The sequence below is a fragment of the Cinclus cinclus genome, chromosome 2 (genome assembly GCF_963662255.1).
Source record: "Cinclus cinclus chromosome 2, bCinCin1.1, whole genome shotgun sequence".
Classification (NCBI taxonomy): domain Eukaryota; kingdom Metazoa; phylum Chordata; class Aves; order Passeriformes; family Cinclidae; genus Cinclus; species Cinclus cinclus.
In genome coordinates, this window is record NC_085047.1 from 57,485,269 (window position 1) to 57,511,190 (window position 25,922).

Here is a 25,922-nt window from a genome sequence, read left to right on the forward strand (position 1 = left end):
AATTTGTCCTGCTTTCTATGTTCTTTCACTTGGATCCAGCAGTTGTTGGAGCTGCAGTATTAGAAATACGGAAAAATGTTGTTGCTTATATTCTATACCATTAACCAAATACAGAGATTGAATTTTTTGCTTATTTTACAGATGGTATCCTGTACAACTTACTCAGAATTGTTTAACCTTTCAATTTCTTGGCTATTGAGCTTCTGCTCACTGCTGCAGAAAAATGGAGACCACTGCTCACTGACTCCCGAATCGGCTGTGGAATGTGCCCTGTAGAGAAGGAAGAATGCAATAAAGGGAGTTTTCCCCCAGTGTATTTATCAGCAGTCAGGGCACTATGGAAAGACTTTGCAGAGATTCCTCTCTTTGCCCAAAGATGAGGAGATAGGATTCCTTACCATATTCTATATGCTCACAAACAGGGCTACTGGTGCTTTCCTGACTTCATCTGTATCTGTAGATCACCAATGTGTTTTTCTTGTGTCATCATGGCCATAATTTATTTCTGCATCAACCCAAAGGTTCCCATCAGAGCTTGCCCTTGAAGTAAACCAACAAACTACAGTGCAGTGGCTGAGAAGAACTGTTGGATATTCAGCTGCTTAAGCTGACTTAACATCCCATCTAGGTAGCACAAATCACTTCTGGTGATTGATGTGAGGCAACAAAAGAACTTTTCCCAAAATTCCTGTAAGAGAGATTTAAGTACTTTGGGTGGTCTTTTCTAGACTTCTTTTTCATTCTTTTAAATCTTCATAAGGGCAGTGGAGTATTCATTAATATTTCTGATCTCAAAATGCAGAAAGATTTAGTTGCTTCAGCCTGAAATACATATCACTTGTGTAGTAATCAATCAGGCTGGGGTTTTTGATAGCTAGAACACAAAGATTGCCCACCTCATTTATTCTTTACAATTCAAGACAAGGCTGCATGAGGGAAGAATTAGGTATGAAAGGATAGAAGTAGGAGTTCTTACTTGGTTGTAAAATGAGAAATGTCATGATCTTGATGTAAGAAAAGGAATTAGAAAACAAATCATTCTTAACAGCTTGTTTCAGATTGATCTTCTAGAAACTGTTCAGCTGCTTCTGTGAGGACACCAATGGACAAAATCCTCATAATGCCTTTTATCTTCCCCTTAAATTTCACTTTGGATCTTTGTATCTTCTGCTGAAGAAGAGACATGGATCAAACAAGACAAGTACTTCTCTCTCCTATGCTCCTGAAGCTGCTGTAGGTGATGTCAGACTGTTGGGTGTATTGAAGGTGATCTGGAGTTTTTTCCATTGAATAGGGACTTTCATGTGAAAGATGATTTCTTACAGAGGCCCTAGTCAGATTGCTGTTTGAAAGGAACCTACAATAAGCTGGGTCATGCTGCTTTGTCTGGGCTGATCTACTAGGATACATTCTGTTGTTTTGAATATTTTGATGCCTTCTGTTGCTGGAAAAGAACATTGACTTCAGAAATCAGTAGTGTTTGTAGGCTTCAATGCATCACCTGAAGGTTGTAGTACTGTGTATGGCATTATTGTTATGAATGATAACTAGTATTAAAGCAACTTGCAATGCCTTGAATACCAGGAACTTTCCAGATTATCTGGTTAAGAAGAACCTACTATTCACAAGGGAGTTTTTAAGGAGAAATAATGCTTTCAACTGCTACTGTCCTCTTGTAATATTTTTCTTAGCCAGCAGATACAGAGTAGTAGAAACTTGCATTGAACACATTCTGTTTATTGTATTTTTACCTTCTTTCACTTTTCTTCTGTCTCCTTTATTGGAAGTGGAGAGTACAAACATCAGCCTGGAGACATCTTTTGGCCAAGTACTTTTATATTTGTGTCCGTCACTTCTTCTTTCTGAATAGGAAGGCCTCCTTTAACAAGAACACGCATCTGGGATGAAAAGACTGAGCCTCACTCTAATCTTTGAAAGTTGGTCTGAAATAATGAGACAGTGTTTTGTCCAGTTGAAAAGCATGGGAACATATCTTGGTCTTAAACTGATGAGAAGTCATGAAACTACAATAGAAAAGAAACCTTTTTTTGTGGACCACTCTTTCTGTTTAGACTACAACCACTTACCTTAGCTTGAGATAATGGATCCATATTCAGGAACAAAGTAGCAGAGTATCATTCTGCATGCTCCAGCAGCTTCTCTGGAAAGAAATGGCTGATTTTTCTGTTTTAATTACTTTAGAGTGTCAGGGTTTGTCCTTGCTGGCTTTATTTGTCACCTCTTTAAAAACCAAATGTTTCCTGTATGCTACTCTTAACTGCAAAATTGCTGTGGTTTTAATGACAAAACCTTCCCTTGCTGCCCCCGCCCCCCCCCCCATTTTCTTGTATTATTTTGAGTACAATGGAAGAAAGGGTTTTTTTTGACCTTGTAATTGAAGAACATGGGAGGTGTCTAACCATTTGAAGCTATTTTGTTTAGGTGTGTGCTCTAGACGAGAGGATGAAGAAATACCACCAATTGCCCCACAATGAATGAAGCAAAATTCTTCAAACATAATGAGTTATGTACCTTCTTGGTTAACTGTTGGATCATGCTCCACTTGATGTCTTAAGAGCAAAGAAGAGCCTTGCTGGTAGAATGAAGGTGCCTCATGTGCCTTAGCACAATGACTGCCTCACATGTAAATGCCTCCTACTGCTGTTGTGCAGAAGGTACTGCAGTGGATAACAACCAGTAAATGAATATGTGAGCAGCTATCCCTGTAGCTGTTGGAAGTCCAGTGACTTCTGCTTCTGTTTGGTTGTGTATGGGCTCCATGCTACTGATAAAATTTTACAGGAGTGTTAACCAGGTTTCAGGATTTGTGAAGAAGAAAATTTCAGCTGACACGTTATTTTTTGCTGTTTTTCATGTAATGATGTTTCCTAGGGCATTTAGGTTTTCAGGAATAAAAAAAAGGAGTATTTTAGAAATCCAGAAACCTGATGCAGGAATTTGAGTAGGTTCTTATCTTCCACAGAAATCATAATCTGGCTAGGTTAGATCAGAGGTTGTGACAACAGCATTAAACTGCTGTTAGTGTTCAATCAGTGTGATTTTGGTAAATAAAGTAGGAGACTTGAGATTGGACTAAGACCTTTACAGAGGAGTTGGGAGTGATGTTAGGAAGTCGTTGGTAAGGGAAACATTCAGGTAAGTATGACCATTTCTTCTTAAAAGAGATTATGGGGAGATGTTCACTACATTGCAATAGATGCCAATTTTAATTCACCTGAGAAAAAGTGAGCAGAGGAGAGATTTGGAGTATTTTTCCGAGAAATGAGCGCTTAAATTCCCACCTCCCCCCCACCTACATCTCCTTGTAACAAACTGAGAGAACTTTCGGGACAAAACATCTTATGATTGATCTCATCTGTTGCTAGATGTCTTAATAGTCTTAAAAGTTCACAGTTCAACACTTTGGGGTTGTTTTTTTTTTTTTTTGGCATCAGAGCATGAAAAAAACTGCATGTCTAGTACTCATCTCTTGTCATCCTCCCCTATTGCAGTGACTATGTGTATGTCTCTGTGTGGCAGAAAATGAAGGAATACAGATCATTATTCAAGAAGTTACCAACTAGCACTTTTCCTTCCCCTCCAGTCTTTCTGCCTCCCTATCCTGGAAGTATGGAGTCCCTGCCTCAGCCTACGGCTTCATTCTTTTTCCAGCTGCCCACAAAAGTAAAGAACCAGTGTGAGAGTTTGAAGAAAGAATCCGCTCAGAGGACTGAGTCTCAAGCAAAAGCTCCAGGTTGCAGACTCAGAAAGAAACTTCCTTTGGGGAAGGATCTGCTTCCAGGATTTGCTCGTCTCTTTTTCCTTGGGCAAACAGTTCTTGAAGCAAACAACAGGGTTGCAGGTAGGTAGGGCCCCTTTGAACTGCCATCTGCTCAGGTGTGAAGGATAACTATGCTGTTTCTCTATGCTTTTTTTTTGTTGATGTTGTCTTCCACTTCTCTAGGCTGAGAGAGGGAAGGAGTGTGAACATTGTAAAGAAAAAGTGTTGGGGAGAGAGAGAGGAGAGAAATGTTCTGGGCACTTGGAAAGAATGCCTCATTGTAAGCTTCCTGTCTGTGGGTCATATTTGTACTTCAGTTCTGTGAAGCACTAATGACATTCTTGGTGTGACCCTTCTCTAGACAGGAAACTAAGTCAAGAGCAGAAGCTGGTGGCTGGAGACAAGATAAGGCCAGTGATTGTGTATGGTCCGTAGCCACACAGTTTTCATCTCCTCCCTGTCTCTTTACACTAGTGCTAGGTTTGAATGTGCAGTAAGGTAGAGATCGTCAAATGTGTTTGAAATCTGACTTGATTCCCAGCACTGAAAAAGTTCCCCGGTTCGAAACGTGTAAATACATTTCTTCCTTTGGAGGAGCCTGTGGCTGCTGGGTTTGTAAAGTCCTGTTCTTTTGTCCATATGAAGGAAATAGACTGGAATACTCTGATTAAGGGGATGTGCTGCTAACCCACACGATCAGCAATCCCTCAGGCCCAGAGAAAGGGAATCAGCTTAGGTAAATTCTGCCTTTCTCACTTCATGCTGTGCAGAGCAACAGCCTCTTCCTTGCAAACATCGGTAGCCCACAGTCAGACCTTTCTTCTCCCAGCTGTGTGACTGCTGGCACGGCAAGTTTATTCTAAATTCCTTTTTGATTTTTTAGCAAAAGAAATCACTTGAAAACTGACAATGAAATTCTAAGGAGATTTTACCAGTTCCTCTTTGGTGCTGAGTTGAAGTCATTTGGAACTATGTTACGTGCATTATTACTTTGTTGCATCTTGTGACTCTCTCTCCCTCTTCATTCCCTCCAAATTGCTTCAGGACACCTTCTAACCTTTATACTGCATCACAAGCCTTCAGCAGAAGATCTTATGTTGCTGGAAGATGACTGGGTTTGGATCTTGGCCTTCCCTAAGCAGGATCTCCTGGCAAAAAATGGGATTGGGAAAGACTCCTTTTTCCACCACACAGAACCACCGTAGAAATGGAGGCCTAGGCAGAAAATTACTTCTAGTTCATCGTTCTTTAGGAAATGTGTTTAGCCTCCCACGGTCCTTTTGTTACAGTGTCATATAGATATCCTTTATAAAATCTAAACCTGGCATCTTCCTATCTGAAGATCAAGTCAATAAATCCGAGATTAAGAGTTTACAGGTCTAATAATATGGTCGGGTCTTGCTGTCCCTTGCGTAGGAGATGCCACGTGAATCTGTGAAACAGGGTTCTGCTTTGGTTCAGACTGTTACATTTGCCTTTTCTACTTATATTAAAATTATTAATAATAATATTACTAAAGGTTCTTGTGAAAATGGTATTTAGACTTCTACCTTGCTGGGTTTACTTAAAAATAAATTTGAGCCCAAATGTCACAATGGGCAGTATGGGAAGTACTGCATCTTCTGAGGTTCCCTGTGGCTTCGTGTCACAAAAAAGTGTGTTGCAACTGTAGAGAGCTATAAAAGTGGAAATCTTGGATTTTTCTTTAAGAGTGAGAAGTTCTTTGTTAGAAAGCAGAAAGCTTTTAATTGTTTTCCCCCTAAGGGATTCTGTAGTCGAACTTAATTGAAGGTCTTGCAAGATCTCAAATAAAAACCTTATGTTTGGCGGTAGTGAGCAACACACACATGCCTGTGTACTTGTGCTGTTCTCACTATAGGAAATTGATTTTGAAGAATGGGACTTGGTTCTAATGTTCAGATTAGGAAAGGGGAAACTTTTGTTCTGAAGCTGAGTGTGAGAATAGGAGGCAGGAGGGTGTACCAGCCCTCTGGCAGTAGGTAAAAAAAACTTTTGTTTTTCTGTTTTCTGCTACTGGCAGTTGAAGTAAACTAGCCAGATGCTTGTACTTGAATCCAATTAATTTCTTATATCAGTTTTTACCACAAAACATTGTTTTTAAACTAATGCCTAGATCTTTTGTTAAATTCACAGTCTTATTTAAATTACTCGATAGTCATAATAGTCACATAGCCCAGAGGCTACTGCTTCATGGCAGTTGTGACTTCTTACTATTCTGGAATGCATTGCAGTCCTAGTACATTCTAAAAATAATTGTTCAGATGGTGCTGTTTAAGTACATACTTATGTAGTGAGCCATTTTCACTGGACTTTCTGAAATTGGCTTTCTGTTGGATGGCTTTTTAATATCTTATTTTGCTGTGATTATCAAACTTGTTTGTCTTGCTGCTTCTGTGGTTATTAAGTGAAGTGCTGAACTTATAACCTGGTATTTTTAGAGAACTGATAGTCACATGCCTGTGTTAAACTATACAAGCACAATAACACTTGTTAACTTTGAAGCTGAAAAAGAAATCAGTCTAATGTACCAAATTCAATCCTATTATAATATGTGGAAATATGTATGTGATGAACTTAAAACTGAAGTAGTTGTTACAGATACAGACATGAATTGTGTGCTGAACAGAAGTAATCGAGACATTAATAGCTGAAGATCTGTGGGTCTCAGAAGTGAATTCTAACATTTGTGGCTAGAGGTTTGTGCCAGCAGTGCTTTTAGTTGAAAATACCTGTTTTTCAAATTTCTAGTCCATTTAAGTTTGATATCCTTTGTGCCTTAGTAAGTATACTTACACTTGCCTCAGCCACAGTTTTTTGGCCATTTTTTTCTGTAGTAGGTAAATTTAGGACTGTCAAATGCTTATGAAACGGGCACTGAGAACTGTTTATGTTACTGTCTCAGTTCCTAAAATGGCTTTACTCCTTCCCATCACAATTAGGGAACAAAACTACCAAAACAAAAGCAAAAACCGAACTAAAAAGCTTGTTGCAGTTCTACAGTCAGTATTTTGATACTTGTCTATCACCGTTGCATTAGCATGTTTCTGTCATGCTCTGAGTTTTACAGCTGGAATCCTGGGTTCTTGATGCATCCTTAGAATAATAACTCCTGCCTTTGTGATATTAAATAATAAAGATATCTAAAACAATTTTCTTCTTGTTTATATTGTACTTGACATAAGTGTATGTATCGAGTGACTCTTGTGACAAACTCCAGAATGCCAGGAAACATGTCAAAACACTGCATGATTTCAGAGGTTTTTAATGCCTGATACTAACAGAATTTCCAAAAACAGGCATATAAGATTGCTATTTTTCCTCTTTCTATTTTTTTGAGCATTTGAGCTACCTAACTCACTTCACATAATCCTTAATGTCTTGACCAGCTCCTTCTAATTGTTTCATAGCCAGTCAATAAAATCCCGGTTTTTGACACAGTTTTTCCAGTCCAAGAAGAGCTGTCTTGTTTAACTTCAAAGTTTTGCTTTCTTCTTTTCACCTTCTATCTACCCTCTGTGGCTTATGCTGCAGCTCTTTCTCTATTACAGGATGCTTTGAGGAAATACCCTTTAAAGATCAGGAAATTTGGGTGAAATTCTTGCTGATGTTGCTACTTCAGCCAGAGCTAAACTTGTAGTTTGTGTGAGAGATGCTTTGTCAGTTTAGTTTCAGGAAGGGAGATGAATCAAAAAGTGTTGTTTTTGTAAACCAGAAAATTATTTTGATTTTATAAACAAGAAAATAAGACTAAAGAGAATAGGTTCTGGGGTGTTTATATCCCTTTGCTTTACACTGAGGAGGTGGGTAACAAAACATAAACAATTTACTGTGATTTTCTGAAAGCCAGACTTGTTCCATCAGCAGTGGTGTGCTTTAAGTTGGATTTCATTCTTTCAGTCCTGTTTGCAGGACATGGGGATTTGAGCAGGTGGCATCTGAAAATTGAACATCTGAAAAATTTTTTTTTTTTCAGATTTTTTTTTTAATTGAGGAAAGGTGGCTCATACTTTGGTTTATCAAACATGAAAGCATCCTTGAGTCTTGAAAGAATGAATGTGATGTAGGGGTAAGTTTAGAAGAAGTGATTTTAACTGAAAGCTGAAAAAAGGCATTTTCTGAAAGCAGTGGTGAAAACTAGTTGAACCGTTCCAGTTTTGTTTGTTGCATGGATTTTAAGAAGAATTCGCAGCTGCACAGCTCCTAGGACAGGTCCGTAAGTTGATGTCAGCAACATGAGGTGAGTTGGTGGGTTGTTGCAGGAATTGCTGTGTTTTGCTCTTTCAGTTGGGTTGTTAGTTTAAAGACCATATTAAATTTGTGATTCTTTTGCTGATGACAGTGACGTTTCCCCTGATCACTTGCTAACTTTTTAAGGCATATAAATTTGCTGTTTTCATGAACTGTATTGTATTGTTTGGTTTCCTTGGTTGCTCTCACAGGAGTGCTTTGCTTTTTCCCTGGTAGAAAGTGATGTTTCTTGTTTTTTCTGTGTAATGAGGAAGTGGAGATCAGTAAAATGTGTGGGTTTTAGCCTGGTGTTAAAGAACAGTAAGTGAAGAAATTGTACCTTGCACAAATGGGTGTCACTTTCATGGGGGCAAGATAATGTTTTATTTTGAGAGAGGGTTGTAGGAGGTTGCACAGTTAGAGGCGTATGGCTTTTGGTGGTTTTTTTTGGGTAGCTGCTTCAACAATTGTAACTGTACCAGTATCTGACCTCCTCTTGCCCGATTCAGGTTAAGATAACACCTGTAATTCTGAAGAAAATAACTTTTGACTAAATAACAACTTGTATGGTTATAAATGGATTTAATGAGATCGTAATTGGCCTTTGAAGATAGAAATGTGATTTATATGGATTTTCCCATAACTTTGTCCTGGCTTGAACTGAGGTTTCTTCATTGGATGAATTACTTTAGAACCCACATTAAGGTGTCTGTATCCTTTTGAATGTTTCAGAGGAATTTCCCCATACCTGCTGCTGCTGAGTTTAGAACTTTTCAGAATAGTAAAATTTAAGCTATTTTTTAAAATTATTTCCTGGTCTCTGGCAGTACTTGGTATTAGATGAGAAAGCATGGAAAAAAATTGATTTGAAAAATATTTGTGTGCATATATAAACAATGGAGAGATGAAATCAGACAGAAGTATGGAAGAGTAAATGAAGAACAGCTGACATCGGTGCAGCTGCTGTGTATAGATGGAATGTTCCTGGGTGACTTCAGGATTACAGTGAAATTGAAGCTTGGTTGGATACTGGAACAGCACAGGAACTGGACTAACAAGCAGCCAGCTCATGTAGGAACTCTGCCTTAACAGGTGGCAGACTTGACAGAAAAATCACTTGAAGCCGCTGAATGTTTTTTCGCCCCTATAAGCAATGATAGAAAGGTCTGGATTCACAGGTGTATTGCTTGTGTGGTTAGGTTCTCTGGTGTGTAATAGAGTATAAGTGGATATTTGAAGCTTTATTATGCCTTGGGCTCTAGTTGTGTTTATCACCTAGTGGTGCCTAAAACCTGAATGAACACTGCAGCTTTTCTTTAAGGTGAAGAAAGTAGGGACAAGTTATAAGGGCTTCTGGACTTGTACATTTATTCTTATTTAACTTTTTAAGACCTTGTATATCTTTGGCAGCTGCAACACTTGCAGCTGCTTAAAATTAGAAACAGGTTAAAAGTTGATAAGAATGTAGGACTAAGGATATTCAAAGAAAGGACTTCTGTTAGTTTCTTTCCTAATAAATTGAGTGATCATAAAAACGAGAATATGCTATACATCAAAAGCTGAAACGCCTGTTGTAGCACATTCTTATCAAACTTTTTAGCTTTTCATGTGTTAATCTCTGCTTATTTTTACCTTTATAGTATCCTAGAGTACAACTAATGTTTTTCATAAATTGCTTAATTGTTTTCTGAACTTTGCAAGTGGTATTTATTTAACACACAAAGTAACTAATTTCTTAGAGTTTAGGGAACAATAGTACTTTCTTCTGTTATGTATTATACTGAGGATGTTCCAAGAAGTGATTTTTGTATTGGTATTTTTTTCTCTTTATACTTGTACAGGTGATACCTTGTAAGTATCTGTTCCCCTGTATTAGTGCTAAAGTTTATCAAAAATTTTTGGCTGCTCTTGCCTGTACTTGGATCTGCTCTGGGGATTTCTCCCATTTATTCCTTTTGAATGAGTACACTAGTCAGGTCTTTGGTGCTTCCTTTTTAACTAGCTCAGAACTGTTGGGTTTTTTAATAAAACAGCTTTGCAAATAAGAACGATGAACAGTAGTGCTACATTTGTTCAGAGAATAAAAGCTACTGTTCCCATGTCAGTTCTCACATTGTTCTCCAAAAATACATGCTACTTGGAAGACCTGACTGTATCTCCATGGCTAGCAGTCAGACCGGTGCTTTCAGTGTGGCAGTACTGAAGCTACAGGACATTTGACTTGTCTCTCCAGGGCAACACTAACACCCAAATTCCTTCTTGTAGTTGAACTCAAGTTACTGTTTCAGATTAATTTTCTGCCTCCTTCAAAGACTTTTGAAAAACTGTAATTTTGATGACAGTGTAATAATGATACAAAAGCTATCTGTGCTCCTTGCCCATTCTATACAAATTTGCCAGTTCAACATTTTTCCTTGGGCTTTAGTGGCACATAAACGGATAAGTCTTGGATCTTCACTTGCCGTTGCACTTAAGCAGTGAATGGTTTGTATTGCCATGTTTTGTCACCCTGAACTGCCATCTGTTTTGTGTCCCTCCTTAAGGGCCTCCTGTTTCAAAATCTGGCCTGCTTTTTGATTCTGTGTACTTTTTTCTAAAGAAATTCTCCTTTCTGCCTTTCTGTAAATACCAAAGTATATGCAAGATATTATGGCCTGAGTAGCTGTTCCTATTTGGTTCTTTGCACAGGATATAGAATTAGATTGGAGGTGTTTGAGAACCACATAGTATAATCCTTTGATTTAGTGAATAGTCTCATCAGTTTGATTGACATGTGGCATTCACTTATTCTCAGTTCACTACTTTTTGGGACGTCGTTATTTTATGGACTTCACTGGAATAAATCATATAGTGACTGGCTTTCTGTGAGGCAGTTGTTCTTGTTGCCTGAAGGAATTTTTTCTTCTACCTAAAAGAAAATGCAGTAGAACTTCTAAAGCCTTGTGTTTGTCCCCCCCTTCTTTGCTTCTGTGTTTGCTCATTAATTTCTTATACAATTAATAGGTTTATTTACCTAGTAAACTCTGTCCACCATTTGGAGAATCCATGCAGGTTAGATAAGCCTGGAAAATTCATTGCTTTCAATATGATCCATTACTTAATTTACAAAGTACATCAATATCAACGAAGCCTCACCCTTTATCAAAATACAGGAATTTACCTTTCAGCCTAAAATTACAGTGACTGTAATAGGCTGTAAATGCTATTTCCACCTACCCCCTCAAACCTGAACTTCAGCTTGGTCTGTATAAAATGTAGGGTGTAATTATTTTCTCATTTTTCTCTCTATGTCAAGAAGGAGACCTGTCTTATTCCATTATACCATTGGATGGTGTTTCAATACAAACATAACTAATTTGTTTTATAAGGCAAGGGATTTTATTTACACCCCAAATGATTGTCAACTTCTCCTTTCCCCATAAAGTTGAAGATTGTTCCCTCAAAATTCTGACTTAAACATAGGCTGTCATACCAGGATTTTGCTATGACAGAAATCCCCCTAAGGTAGAGTTTTGTGACCTGTAGTATAAAGTATGATGTCATGTGTAATACAACACCTCTTTTTACCATGACACAAAAATAATTACTTTAAGAGACTGGGGATTGTACCCTGTTGGAGTTTTTTTTTTTCCTCACAGCTTGAGGAGTTTTAGAAAGGAATAATTTTTGTCTGTGAACAGTGTGAAGCTTTGGTAGTGGAGACCACCAATTTTTAATAAGCCCTCTGCCCTTGTTGCCTAGTTGCTGTCTTACTTATTTTTCTTGACCATGTTTGTAATTGGTGTCTTCTTCATCTAAAGACAGTAGAAAGAGTATTTTTTTTGTTGTTGTTGAATATTTGAATGTTTATATGTTGCTTTTTACTGTTCTGTTAGTGACAGTTTGAGCTGTGAGTTTGTTAGCCTTTTGCTAAATGAAACCGTTCTTACAGATATGGGAACTAGGTGTATATTTTTAGTGTTTTTTTATAAACACTGTGTGCTTGTATATAGAAGTGGTAAATTAAATACAGATATGTTATTAAAGAGCTGCTTCATGGCACTAGGCACACTTACTGACCTTTAAAATGAAAGCTAAACCCCAAATAAGCTCAAACTAAAACAACTAACATGACTGCAAAAAACCAGACTAAGATAATGAGTTCTGTGAGGATTCTGGGAAAAGTAATTCCAGTAGTCATAAGGAGGTTGGGTTAAGGATGTAGATGACTACTTTTAAAGTGAGGTCTTTCAGTGAGAGAGGATTGTTTGTTCTGCTTCAAACCCATTACTTTTGGTATCTTTTTGAATAGTTTAAAAATGGATTTATGTCAACTCCAAGCTCCTGCAGCTTGTAAGAGTAAGTTGGAGTATTGGATCTATTTTGTCTGTGGAAATGGGATTATATATCTGTACATAAGCAGATTCATAGCTATGTCTATCTATTTCTATAGCTGGATAGAGCAAGTTGGTGTGGAAAATAAATTTTGTAAACAGCTTTAGGGATTCAGAACTTCTGTTTCTTCCATTTGACTTTAAAGATCATCAAAACCAGTCTCTAATAATGAAGTTGTAAGGGCTTTAAAATAACTTTCCCCAGCTTTTCAAAACAGTGTTATTATACTACAATTGCCTGTTTTTTGATGATTCTGCCCTAATGCATAACCAAAGGGGTTTGTCCCCCCAAGGAGTAGTGATCAGCCTCTGCAGCAGTGGTGTCCCTCTGTCACTAGGTAGGGCTGTCAAAGCTTTTTTTGCTATCTGTTACTCTTACGTGCTGCTTTTTTGACTTGACCTGAATGCTCTTGCCCTGTAAGGGCAGTGAGGTTTAAATGCTGAGCACAGACTGATTAACGAGGCATTAAGTCAGTTAATTCTTTCATTTTTAAATAAAGTATTAACGTGGTTTTGGTGGTCACTGATGTACATTACACGTTAAGAGATGGCTTATGTAAGCACTGTGGATTTCTAAACCAATTGGAGTTTTTGGTGGTTTTAATCCTCAGTCTTAAATTGTGGAGTTCACAGAAGTTAAGCTGTTGAATCTGCTTGCTCGTGGTAGCTGTTGCAGTAATGAACTAACAGGTGTATTACTAGCTTCTTTAAAGATGAAGGTTTTCAGTGAATTTGAGTGTGTAAGCCTCGTTCTGTAAACGTGCTTTTATAAGGGAATTTCCTGTTTTATAAAGCAACGCTAGACTTACTAGGCAAGAGGTGGCTTTGATACTCCTGTGATTTAGTACTTGAGTGCTAGTTCAATGAAACTTGGAATAAAGTGAGCTAGGGCTTGAGAAAGGTGGGATTCATGTCCTCTAGATGGTACTGAAATAACATGACCTATAACCTGTTTTTTTCCATGCTTTCAAAACTTCAGGTATAGTGGACTTTAAATATTTCTCAGTTACAATCATAAAGGTGTTTTAAGATTAATACCAAAGATCCCACTGAAGGGGAAAATAATTTTAAATTTAAGCTTTAGAAGTAGATACAAATGCTGAAGAGCATGAACTAAAGATTTCTATTTTGAGAAGGTGTTTTTTAGTCCTGAGGCCATCTGTAAAAAAATCTTTTAATAAAAAGATCTTACATTCATCTAAGAAATCAAGAGGATTTATTAATACCACTCTTAATTTCATAGAGTTGCAGAGTATTCCAAGTTGAAAATGACCCATGAGGATCATTGAGGGCTCTGTGGGGAAGACATGAGAATTCTGTATGGCTTTAACAGAGAATCTGTTACTGCAGGGCAGTCTCCTTGAGAGGTGGCAGCTGAATTTTTGCGGAGAGGTTGTGGTGCTTATGGATAGAGAGGTAATACCCAACGCTGTTAACAACTGGTAGCATCTTAACCTCTTAGGACTTACTGATTTGATTCATGCTGTTGTGAGTACCCTTGAAGGACGTGCTGGTATTTCTGGTTGACTGTTATATGTCCTGTAAATTATGAGGTACCTTCTGACTCTAAATATGTGCTTAATTAGCGTTGCTGTTGCTTGGAAGGGTGACAGTGCATAGGGCAGTGCTTTTTCCCCCAAATGCTATGTTGAGCAGTCCTGCTTGTGCTGTTAATTGGGTCCGTTCCAATATCTCACCTGGAGATCTAGGGCATATTAGCAGATTTTGGATTATACTAAATAATTTTTTACAGCACGTTAGAATAGATGTTGGAGTTGGGGCATGTGTAGGGAGAAGGAAGACACAGACTTCAGAAGAGGCTAAGGGTTCCTGGGAACTCTTTAACAGTTGTGTAAGACTTGGTACAATAACAAAAGTACTCCAGGTTTATCTTGGCACCCTCTCCAGCTGTGTATCTTTTGTGTGAAAGGCCATTAGTCATGTTTCTGGATGCCAGAATAAGATAGTTTAATGCTTGCAGACAGTGCTTCACATGCAGAAATAAGGGATTTCTGCTTGTGCGGATACATAACAATGTTACACTGCTCGGTTATAACTTTTGAATTGTGCTAACACACTTCTGAGGCTGGAGTTCTTGGGTTTGACCAGTCCTTTTCCTAAAGCTTATTCTGATTTTATGTAGACCAACTGTAAGTTTTTAACAGATTAGTTGTTATAACAAAGGAATCACAATTTACTGAAGAAATCTACTGCTGTCTTGCTGACTACCTTTTAAAGTAGAATTGAAAGTGTAAGTCAGTATAGGAAATGGTCTCTGATCCATAAAGACTTTTTTCCTTCCATCGTACGTATACTTTGAACCAATACCACACTCATGATTTTACATGAAAGGAGAGCCTGCGCAACGAGTAATTAAAATAATGTTGATATAACAGACTCCTGGTGGTCAGTCATTTCCTCTGTAATCTGAGTGCTGAAATCTCAACTGTTTGAGAATTTTAAAGTTTGTATTTCTCTGATCATTGTCACAGAAATTGATAACATTCTCTTTTTTCAGTAATATTTCCCTCTGAGGATTTTAGGCCATGCATAACTACTATGTGTATCTAAAGATAATTTCTTGAAAGGCTTCTTTTTATACCTTCATGTTATCATGGTGATATCCAAGTTCTAGCATAATTGGATGTGTCAGGACTTGGCATTAATTTCGGTCCAACTTGTTATTTTGGTAATGGCATTTAAACTGGTACAAATCTGATGCTGTGACGTCCAAATTCTAAAGTTATCCTAGTCTGTCAGTATGTGAGTAGCTCTCCATTGGCATTGATGGTGGGAGCTTTGTTTCCATTCTCTTTTATTCTTGGATTGAAATATAAAGTAGGTTTACAATAGGATTTAAAAACCCATGACTGTTAATCCGAGTAAGCATATATAATGTACTTAGAAGATTCTGTCTGTCTTGTACCACTTCCTTCTGACTCTCCCTGGAAAAATTCAAAGATGTAGTCTCTAGAATATCTTGCATTTTAACCTGGCGACAGAATTGAGGTGTAGTCCATTATCCATAGAGACTTTAGACTTGTATGATGCCGGCTAATGTCACTATATGCATATTAAATGTGTATTGTTCTATAAAACTATTTAACTGAAGAAGCTGTTACTCTGCTTGGAATGTCTTTTTGCTAATGCACAGTGCATGTTAAGTAGACATTGTAGAGCTGGACAGGTAGGGAGTTATCCTTTCTCTTCAGCCTTACTCTGTCTACTTCTGATTCTTGCTAGGAGACAATTTTTTAAGAACATTGCCCTGGAATTTTTTTCTTTTTTAAAAGGGTAGCAGTATTCTTCTGTTTTGGCAACCCACTTCTACTTGGTGGGTAGGACATTGTTCTTGCTGCTTCTTCCTCCCTCTGCCCCAGCTGTTGTAATGTTGACTTTGCAAGCAAACTGAAACTTCCTCTCTCATGTTTAATATAGAAAAGAGATTCTCTGTCCTAGGACCTTCCCAAACTATGCTAAGAGGTCAATGTTTTTTGCAAAAGCAGCTTAAATCCACGATCTTACCCTCTTGTGTGAGATTTTTTTCTATTTATGTCTGTGTTGAGCTTTAGGCTGCAAACGGTGATGCCACAGCTTCCCTGGTAGTAGTGCAGGTGGGGAATTAATAGTCATGAGGGAAAGATCAAACCAAAAAATAAGGCAGCTTGTTAGGAATGTCTGGTATAACCTAAGCATATGGCTGTGTGGGTGGCCGTAGACTTTTTGGAGCTCCATGTTTAGAAAACCTGCCTAACTAATATTTGGATGATTCTCTAGCTAGTAGAGCATTCAATTCCAGACACTTGGTAATCAGAATTTTTGAAGTCACACCCACCGCTCCAAATTCTTGTCATTCATCTGTCTATTTTAATGTGTCTCTTGCGGAGTAGTTCTAAAATTACCCACTGTTTTGGCCTGACAAATGGGAATATATGAGCTGCTCCTGCTGCTGTTCAGCTTGTGTATGGCTGCTTACACCAGTGAAGTGAGATGATGCTTCTGCATGGAAGAATGGTGCATTTAAAACTATATGCTAACTCTTGCTGTATGTTTGACCTTTCTATAGCAGTGACAGACAGGGTTTCAGCTCATCACTGTCATTTTGAGAGTGTGTTTTGTTTATCAAGATTCTCAGAGCCCCTCTAAAGTTCAGCCTGTACTAACTCTCCCATATAAAGCCTGTTTTACTCAGTCTTAGCAGGTTTGCCCAGCCATGCTTCCTCCCTCAGCTTGCCTGGCCAAGCTCATTGCTCCCTCGGAATATGAATTTGTGTAGAATGTTTTACACAAGGCAGTGATCCATTTAACAATGAGACTTAGGAAAGGGGGTGTTAAAAGTAATTCAGTAACAGTAGCTCTGTTGCTAGGTTGTACATGATGTTTTTGGGATCGAATAGTTTGGAAATTGTGAAGTGTTCGTTCAAGTAAAACTGCTGCTTTTCAGAGAAAGTGGAAAGGAAGAAGGATCTGAAAGAGCTATCAGTCCATGTACTGGTACAGGAAAGGAGAGCACAGGCTAACTGGAGAAGGCAACATGTAGGGGGCAGTGGAAGAAGATATCTTTTTACTTGTAACAAAAACCCAGCCCTGTTCCTCTTTGTCTGTTCCTCTTCCATTTTCTAATTAACTTTTTTTTCTTCTGACTAACTCTTTTTCTGTACGTGAACAGATTTGCATTTTGCAGCTACTGTAACCACTAGGTAAGGAGTGATGAGTTCTCTCACCTGCTAAGCATAAAATGGGGTTTCATGAATTCCAGATAATGTCTGCAGTTCCAGTTCTGCCTTGCTGAGCTGCTGTCCAATTAAAACTTCAGCTTTCCTCTTATATCCTATACAACCCAAACCTCCCATATTTTTTTAATCGCTTTACAGTTCAAAGTTCTTAAATACTAGTGGTGAATGGGCTTTTGTCATCCAGTAATTTGGATAATTTATCAAAAGTTTTAAAAAACCTGTTCAGTGTTGGTTAGGTGTGTAATTGTGAACTAAAAGAGTTCAAAGTCATTTATTTGCTGATAGACAGTGCTATGTGAGTACTGTAGGGTAGATCATCCTGTTGCTTAGCAATAACATTAACAGTCAGGAGTGTTTATAAAGCAAATATAATATGATATGGTCAACAAGGTATGTGGTGCTTTTTGTATTACTTAAGTGTCCTGATAACTGTTGGAAAACGTTTATTAGTATTACACATGAGCCAGCACCTGACACTTAAGAGCAACAACTTGAATAAGTAAATCTGATAAATTATATGTCTGTGTTTTTTAATCTAACCCCCCACAACTTGAAAGAAGTGGTGAACATGATGATTTTCCAAATACACTAACTTTGAACTTTGAAATGTTATTTTCATGGCTTTGATAAATACTCTTGTAATGGGTTTGGATGTTCAGTCTAGAAATAGTAAGGGTGATAGGTTCTGTGATTAAAAGGCTTGTCTCCGTGCACACAGCAATGCCCTGAGGCATAGCAGCGGGTGAGGGAACCCTGTAACCTCCTCAGAAAAATGAGCCCCTTGATCTGGCTCCTGCCAGGGCTGTCACTGGAGATTCAGCCCTTGGGGTGCTGGGTGATGGACACTTGAGTTAACGGAGGTCAGCTTGTAGACTGGGAAGGGGATAAGAACATTTTGGAATTGTACAAGTTCAGAATGGGGTGTCTGGGGAAGGGACAAGGTTGGGGAAAGGAGGGATTGGTGACTTTGTGGGGAATGAATAATGGGTAAAATAGAGGAGCAAAGGGAGCTGCTTGTGTGTGTAAGCAGGTTGCTGGTCAGTATGTTTTTGTGACCATGCCCTGGCCTCATCAGTGCAGTCTCAGTAATCTCTAATTGTTTTATTGTGTAAAGGGCTCAGTACTGTGTCTGCCTATAGGGGTCTCAGTGCCAGCACCTGAGATCTGACCATGGGTCACAAGGGCCCACGTGGCAGGGTCAGGTGAGAGGGCGTGCATCTGGTGTGATGACTGAGGACAGTGAAGCAGGAGAGGGAGCAGGCGAAGAGACTTGGGAGTGACCATGAAGTCCAGAAAAAGCCCTGTGTGCATCTGTATGATACAGCTGGAGGAGCGGAGAGTCCAGGCCGCGTGCTGCAGAGACTCTGGGGTCTGGCTGACACCCCCGTTAGTGTGCCTATTTGTGCATGGAGTGACGGGACCATGGAGTAGCTCTGGGGACCAGCTGCTGGGTAGAGGGTCCAAGGCCATATCCCAAGAGTTTGTGAGGGGTCTGAGTGCCAGCACCCAGAGTGGGGCCGTGCTGCGAGCTGGGCAGACCCCAGCTGCTGGGCAAACCGCGAGCGAGCCAAGGCCAGTTCGAGGCCAGTTCCACTGGGTGAGTGCCTGTGCACGTATGTACGTTTTCTCCTAATGGACTTTGACCCTGAGCAGCGAGGAGCGGGAAGAGGATGTTGGTGCCGGCTGTATTTACCCAAGTGCTGAGTTTGCAGTGACCTGTGTTGCCGGACGTGTGTGCGCTGTACACGTGTTTTGTGTGTGCCTGTGGGGAGCTGTGCTCGTCCTCACTACCAGGCCAGACCTTGGGGTGGGGAGCTGGGGCTGTGGTGCCTCTTCTGCTGCGCTGCTGGATTCGGCGGCTGCTACTCGAGGGCTGTGGGTCTGAGAAAAGATGCTGAGGCTCTGAGAAATCTCTCCTTACCAAAACTCAAAAGGATCATCTGAGATAATTTACTTCAGGATTTCAGTTTTCAAATGTACTGTGCTGGTGAAACATGTAAGAGAAATTGTACTATAATGGGAAACAATTTCAGTGTAAAGACTTACAGATGTTGGGGCTTACAGAAAGTCAGAAGACTGAGCATACACCATTTATAACCAATTTGGAACATATATACAATTTAGAATATAAAATCTGGTTTAAAATACAGCTATTAAGTATGGCATATGGTGTTGGACAGCATTGTTTCCCTGCTAGACTTCTGCTAAGTACTTTTTCAGACTGCTAATGAAATCTTTTTGGTAGTACATTGTCATTATTTATTACTGCACTTTGTTTTGAGGCCACTTAAGCAAATCCAGGGTTCTAGATCTGACCTCAAAACCTTTCCATGCATGTGTACCTTGAAGCAAAATCCAGACAAGCAGCAAGCATATATTTGTCTCCATTTTCTGGGATAGTTCTCTCTTTTGATTTAGTGGAGGTTGCAAATCATATTAAGTCTATAATCTCTGGAATGATGTAAGAAACTTCATCTGAAGAAAAGCCATAATTCATAAAACCTTATAGATACTTAAACTGTTACTTAGTAATATTGTCTAAACTTATGTAAGTTGACAAGTTTTTAAAAACACTTTGGATTCTCTCAGCCACCTGTTTGACTGGAGGAAATAGCTATCAGTCAAAAGAAATAAAAATCTCAATGATCTGGATACAGAAAACCAGGAAAAGTGAAAAGCTGCTTGAAGCAATCATGTGAATAAATGTTTGATGCTGTTGTGCTCTGTGAAGCTTCAGGTGCTGTGCTGCAAGGCTGTTTCAAAATGTCACAGGTACTGTGTAAATAGATTGCTAGTATATTCAGCCATATTCTTATACCCAGTAGAGATACACCTGTCCCTTTTTAAATTTTGTTTTTAAAACAAGATCAGACCACTGAAGAAGCTCACATCAGATACCTGGCATCATTTGTGTCTTCTCTATTTTAAAGTAACTTACGTAGGGGGAAAACGAGGAATGGTTTGCTTCATACAAAGTACATACTGGTAAAAAAAATCAGGCTTGTGCTGTTTGGGGAGCAGTATGTAGCCCAGTGGCTCAAGACTGATGTAACACAGTAGAAAAGAGAGTTAAAGGTCTTTTATATCTCAATGTGGAGTAAGTTAATGCAATACCTAAAAGCTGAGGAGGCTACTGAATCTGGAAAGAGCAAGTTCAATCAAAATATGTAGGTTGGAATCCCTGGATCATGAAGATGGGAAGAAGGGTCCTCTGCTCAACTTAAAATTAAATAATTCAGATGAGTTTTTGAGAACTAGAAGTGCCTTATCTTTAAGTAAAAAGGCCAAACCAACAGATGCTAATTTCATCAGAGGAATCTTTTGGAAAGAACATGTTACGCAAACCAAGTTTCTAAGGAGTCTGTAGGCAAAACAGAGTAAAACCTGATATGGAAAATTATTAATGTTCTACTGCAATTAATTATTGGGGGGTGGTGTGTATTACCAATTATCTAGTGTAAAGGATTATATTTATCCTTGAACAGATCCTTGTGTGAGAGTTTAGAAAGACTGACAGTCAGCCTTGTGTGACACCAGTGTGTTGGAAACAAGATTTTGCAGATCAGATGACCTGTAGTGTTCTGGCTCTGGCTGTTAAATATGGATCAGATCTTTGAGAGCTGTGGGAAGGTCTGAGTTCTGGACAAGAGTGAACTGATTAAATAATTGTGGTGCCTGATTTTGGTTTTTGTTTGTTTGGTGAGGATCATGATGGGCCCATGTTCTTTCAGCCTTTGTATATTTTTCCACTACGGATACATAGCATTCTTAGTTTTTCTTTCCTGGCTCACTTAGCAGGTGAAATTGCCTGCTTGTCACTGGCAACTGAATACTGTGGCTCTGTTATAGGATTAAAACTTTGATTCAGAAGTCGTTAGCTTCATCCTCTTTGACCACGAAGTACTGAAATAAATGTTTTCCATTTTATGTTCTGTGAGCTTCTACAAGATACAGCTTGACTTCTAATGTGTGTTAGTATTTAATCATAATTAAAAAAGGGTAGTTCACTTACCTGAATACTTAGATAAGGACTTCTTTCTTGTCTATGTAGTGTCTGCTTTTTGATTAGTCACTTTAAAATGCAAAACACTGGGGTATGGGAACAAATGTCTGCAGTGATTCTGGATTCAGTTTCATGATAATATTTTCCCTTCTACTTGTTAACATAGTTGCATGTCTATTCCTGCCTTCACTGATCTTATAAAGCTATTGGTTCTTTCCTATTCTTGTTTGCCAAAAAGTCTTGGGCTAAATTAGTTGATGAAAATGTCTCTATTTTGCTGATGCTGAGTCAGAAGTGTTTATTTAAAGATGATGAATTTAGTAATCATCAAACCAAGTTTAAATCATCAGGAATGCTAATTATAGATAATCCAACCTATGTTTCTGAAATCCTTAATGACTTGAAGTCCAAATCCTCCTTGCTTAAGTTAATAATAAATGCATTGGTTTCAGTTGGAAATAGGTGACTGTAGTTCACAAAAGATAAAAGTAGTAATTAGGAAGATGAAAACATAAAACTTCTTTTCCCATGGTATGCAGGGGAGAAAAGCTGAAGTTCTTGTTTTCCATGTCCTTTAGGGTAAGAAAAGAATGAAAACATTGAGATTCTTTCAAGTTATGTATATTATTTTGATTATTTTACGTTTATGATGCTTTCCTGTGCTTTGGTATATTTTGAATATTTATGCTGCCTTTGATAAGTTTTTTTTCTTAATTCTCGTGGCTTCTGTTAGCATTTTTATTAGCTAATATTTGAGGATCATACTGTTGATTATGGCTAGGTTGAGGGTCAATCTGAGGAAGAAAACAAGTCTTCCATTATGCCTTTACAATTTATTTAACACTTTATTTCCAGTAAGTATTTACAATGATAGTACCCTTTAATAGATAAGGGAACATTCCATTGAAAGCTAATTCTGGAACAAAGCTATTTTAGAAAAAATGAAAAGCTGTCTTCTGTGCACAGACAAGGGGACAGTTACTGACCTCTACAGTGAAGTTTGAGTTGAAATTGTTATCATATAGTTCTTGTCCATTACATGTAATTAGGAAATATCCAGATTGTTGTGCCTGCCCTTTTTTAATCTGGAAATTCCATTTTCTTGATAATTGTGAAATATAATGACATTGCAATGTTGCTGCATGCTGTTGTGAGGAAGTGCTGTTTGACTGAATGTGGAAGCCTCTAACATTTTCAGAGACCAAAATACCATTGTTTCTGGTTTTGCTTTTAAAATGGGTTGAAACTGCGTACTTCCTACTAAGAATCTATGATGAAAAGAAAGAATATAAAATATTTTAATGTCTGACTAATTTAGATGAACAATCTGCCTATAACTGTGCCTTATCTTCTTTCAGAAACTGATCACCAGTTCTAGGGAAAAATTTTGTGCAGTTAAAATTGGCTGAAAAATTATTCAGTGCAGCTTCCTAATAGGGAATCACTTGGACTTAGTGGACCCTTACATGTTATGCTAACTGGTGTTAAATAAAATTAATCCAGAACAGGCAGGTACAACTACTCTTACTTAAATTAGTGTCTGAATTCAGGGTGTTTATGAATGTTATTTCTTCAAATTTTAAATAGAAACAATGAGTCTGATTAGATAGAAATAATGAACCCTGATACCAGGGCTCTACTAGTATAAAACACAGCATTCAGTATTCTTTATTTTCCAAAGTGGGATAATGAAAAAAAAAAAAATCAACTCTGAAAAACATGTTTCACTGTAGACAAGATGACAAGATGGATGTGTTTTAAGGGCTGGGAGAATTATTGCTGCTATGGCTTTATTGTTTCAGTATAAGACAGTGGCTTCAGGAGAAATAGTACAGACTGCATGTGAGATCAAATAATGCTAAATTTGCAAAATTTATTTTTCTGACAAATACGGGAAATTCTGTGCTATTATTTAATATGGCAGTATTGCTGATGAAAGGCAGACTTTATTGCCATGGATATTATTACATGGTTTGCTAAAACTCCTTTCTGCACTAGCCTAATCGTTGAAGTTCAATTTTACACAGATGTATATAAAGGTAAGGCTACCTTAAGATATTTCAGGCTTCTGAAAGCTTTGGGAAAGAAATGGCTGTGACTCCCCTGAAAAGAATGTCTTTTATCGGAGGTTTTCTTCAAATTCTACCCAAGATTCAGGGATCAAATATACACACATCTTCTGATACCAAGTGTGAGCTTCTCATTTAGTGTTGGGAAGAAAATAAGATTTTTATCTTGATGATGGGAAAAACCCAAGTCCCAGCACCTATTATCTAATTCTCTTCAGTGAGTTCCTGTTGTGTCAAATTACCCATGGTTTGTTACTTTTTTCATTTTTTTTTCCTGTGACCTGAATCTCTCAAAACTTTGTGACAGCATGGGATTGTCACCTCATTAAACTTTTGTATGGCTTTGGAGCCAGGACAGTCAGTGTTTGAGAACAAATGAGTCTGAGCATCAGAGGAATGTTTTGTGCCTGTGTGGAGTCCCAGATCATAACTGCCAAGTTTAGGCAACTGCTTATCTTCGGGCTATTCTTAACCTCAGTAAACATGTATTGCAAACATTTCCAGCATGTCTAACCTTGCTGTTAGAGCTCAGTCTAGAGTACAACTTTAAAAAAAAAAAAAGAAAAAGCCAGGAAAATTCCATCATAACTTTGTGACCATGAGTTTTTGGAACACTGGAAATACCAGTCTAACTGTTAGAAGCTACAATATAGCAAGGTGTGTTTAATATTGGCAGTGAGAGCAGAAAAAAAGTAACTGGTCTTAATAGACTTCAAAAACACTTAAAATGCACTTATGGAACACAGACATTTTGAGAATCATATTAAATGGGGTGATGTAAGGCTAAGATACATCTCCAATCTTCATGTAACCTGTTTGCTTTTTTTTCCTCTTGTAGTAATAGCAATGTTGATTTCTACATTTCTAATGTTTCTCTTCTTTTTTGCTATATTTTGCTTTTGACTTGTGACTGTACAGAGCTATACCCATTGAGTTACTAATTAAATATATATCTTTAAAATTTAACAAACTACTAATAATGGTTTAATTCTGGCAGCATTCATCTAAACACTTGGACTAAAACAGTGGTTCAGAATGATAAATTAGAAAGCAGTCCCAAGCTACACAGGTGCTGAGCTTTGTGAAAGTGGTCATTTGAGTATTACAGAACAGCACCAAAGCATATAAAACTTGTGCAGATTCATTGACATGTTTTTAACTCAAGGCCAAAGTATCTAATTCTTGCCTGCATTTTAAGGGTTTTTTTTTGTGATATTATGTATATGCAGGTATTAGAGATGTGGCATTTTTAAAATGGATTTTACTTGGCATAAATGTTTTGGATCAGTCTCTGGGGTTCTTTTTTAGATAGCATCTCTCTTGTCAGTTTGGATATGGCCTTCTTTCAATGCTGTCTGCACCCTAGATCGTGATATCATACCTAATTACAACATAATTGTTTGTGACCGTTGTTTTTAAATGTGTAATTGGATTTAATTAGCTCGATCTGATGATACAGTCACTGTGAATCCTTGAGGTTTCAGGGTGCTTCGGAGCTAGGACCTAGTCCTGTTTACATTTGCAAGGCAAGAGAGCAGGGTTTCAGCTGGGACAGTACTACAAAACCTGTTGCCTTGTGTGTCTGATGTATTTGGTGGTGTTTTCACTGCCATGTCTCCCTTTGATACCCTTCCTGCCCTAGTTCAAATGCAGTTTGGGCATTTATGAAAAGGTTTCATGTGCTGAGTTTCTTGCTGTCCTTGGCAATTGGCTTGATCACCTTTGCCATTAGAAGTCTGAGGGCACGAGCCCTTCTTCCTTAGAAACATCCTTGAGGGAGAAGAGTTATACTTTTAATTTTTTGGGTTAGGGTGGACTCTTACCTTAAACTGCCACAAGAAAATGAATATGACATACTAAAGGCTAGTGCTTGTGGAGAGCTGAGATTCTGGTTTACGCTCCAAGAGTGCAGAAACAAATAGCTGAAGTAGTTTTTCAAACACAGCTTAATATAAGGTGCGACTAGTTTCCTGCTAATATAAGGTGTGACTAGTTTTCTGACTAGTTTCCTGCTGTACTTTTGTAACTGTACTTCTGATGAGCTGTACAGTTTTTCCTGGTTCTCATATCCTAGAGCTGTATTATTTTGGGGATTGATTGCTGGTTGTTTGGATAATCTATTATTTTCCTTTCCGCTGTTCCAGAAAATAACTTGTGCTGTTCTAGTTGAGGGTGGGGGATCACAAATGTGTGGCTTTTGCTGGTCTGAATTGCAAGGTCCATATCAAGTTTGCGCCATTTTTGTTCATTGCTCTTCACCATTCCTAAAGCTGAGTCTTTTGGATGGCACCTTCCAACTTGTGGTGGTCTGTCAGGGTAATAGTGCTCATGAGCTTTGGGGTCTGTCTAGTCTTGTACCATTGCTTCAGAAGGCAGCCTAATGTAATTTTGAACTTGCCTTCATTTGAGCAGGAGGTTGGACTAGATGGAAGCCGAAGGACCCTTCTAGTCTAATTTTTTCCTGTTACTTTGTGGTTGGTAACACCTGTATTATACTTAACTAAGTGGTTTTGAAGTCTTACATTTTAATTACTTCTTTTCATTCCTTTTTTCTTTTTATTGGACTTGTGATGTTGTTTGTTTCCATATGTTGGAGGCAGAAACTTTCAATTCTCTAACTTGTAAAACTTATAGCAAGAGACATTTGGTCAATTAAGAATTGCCCCTCAGTATTCTTCCCTGTGCATTCTGACAAAGGTCCATTTTCAGAGA

At 38.3% G+C, this 25,922-nt stretch overlaps 1 protein-coding gene across 3 annotated transcripts in view; it reads left to right on the plus strand.

Annotated features, from left to right (window-relative positions):
* TSC22D1 (TSC22 domain family member 1) overlaps nucleotides 1–25,922 on the plus strand; it is a 91,349-nt gene that overhangs the window by 34,379 nt on the left and 31,048 nt on the right. The window contains exon 2 of one of the 3 annotated variants that reach the window (XM_062487730.1): nucleotides 3,673–3,708. The exons of the other annotated variants lie outside the window; for them this stretch is intronic. Coding sequence (XP_062343714.1) covers nucleotides 3,673–3,688 — 16 coding nt within the window. The 3' untranslated portion in view covers nucleotides 3,689–3,708. Of the gene's footprint in view, nucleotides 1–3,672; nucleotides 3,709–25,922 lie in introns of those variants that run through there. 3 annotated transcript variants of the gene reach the window in all.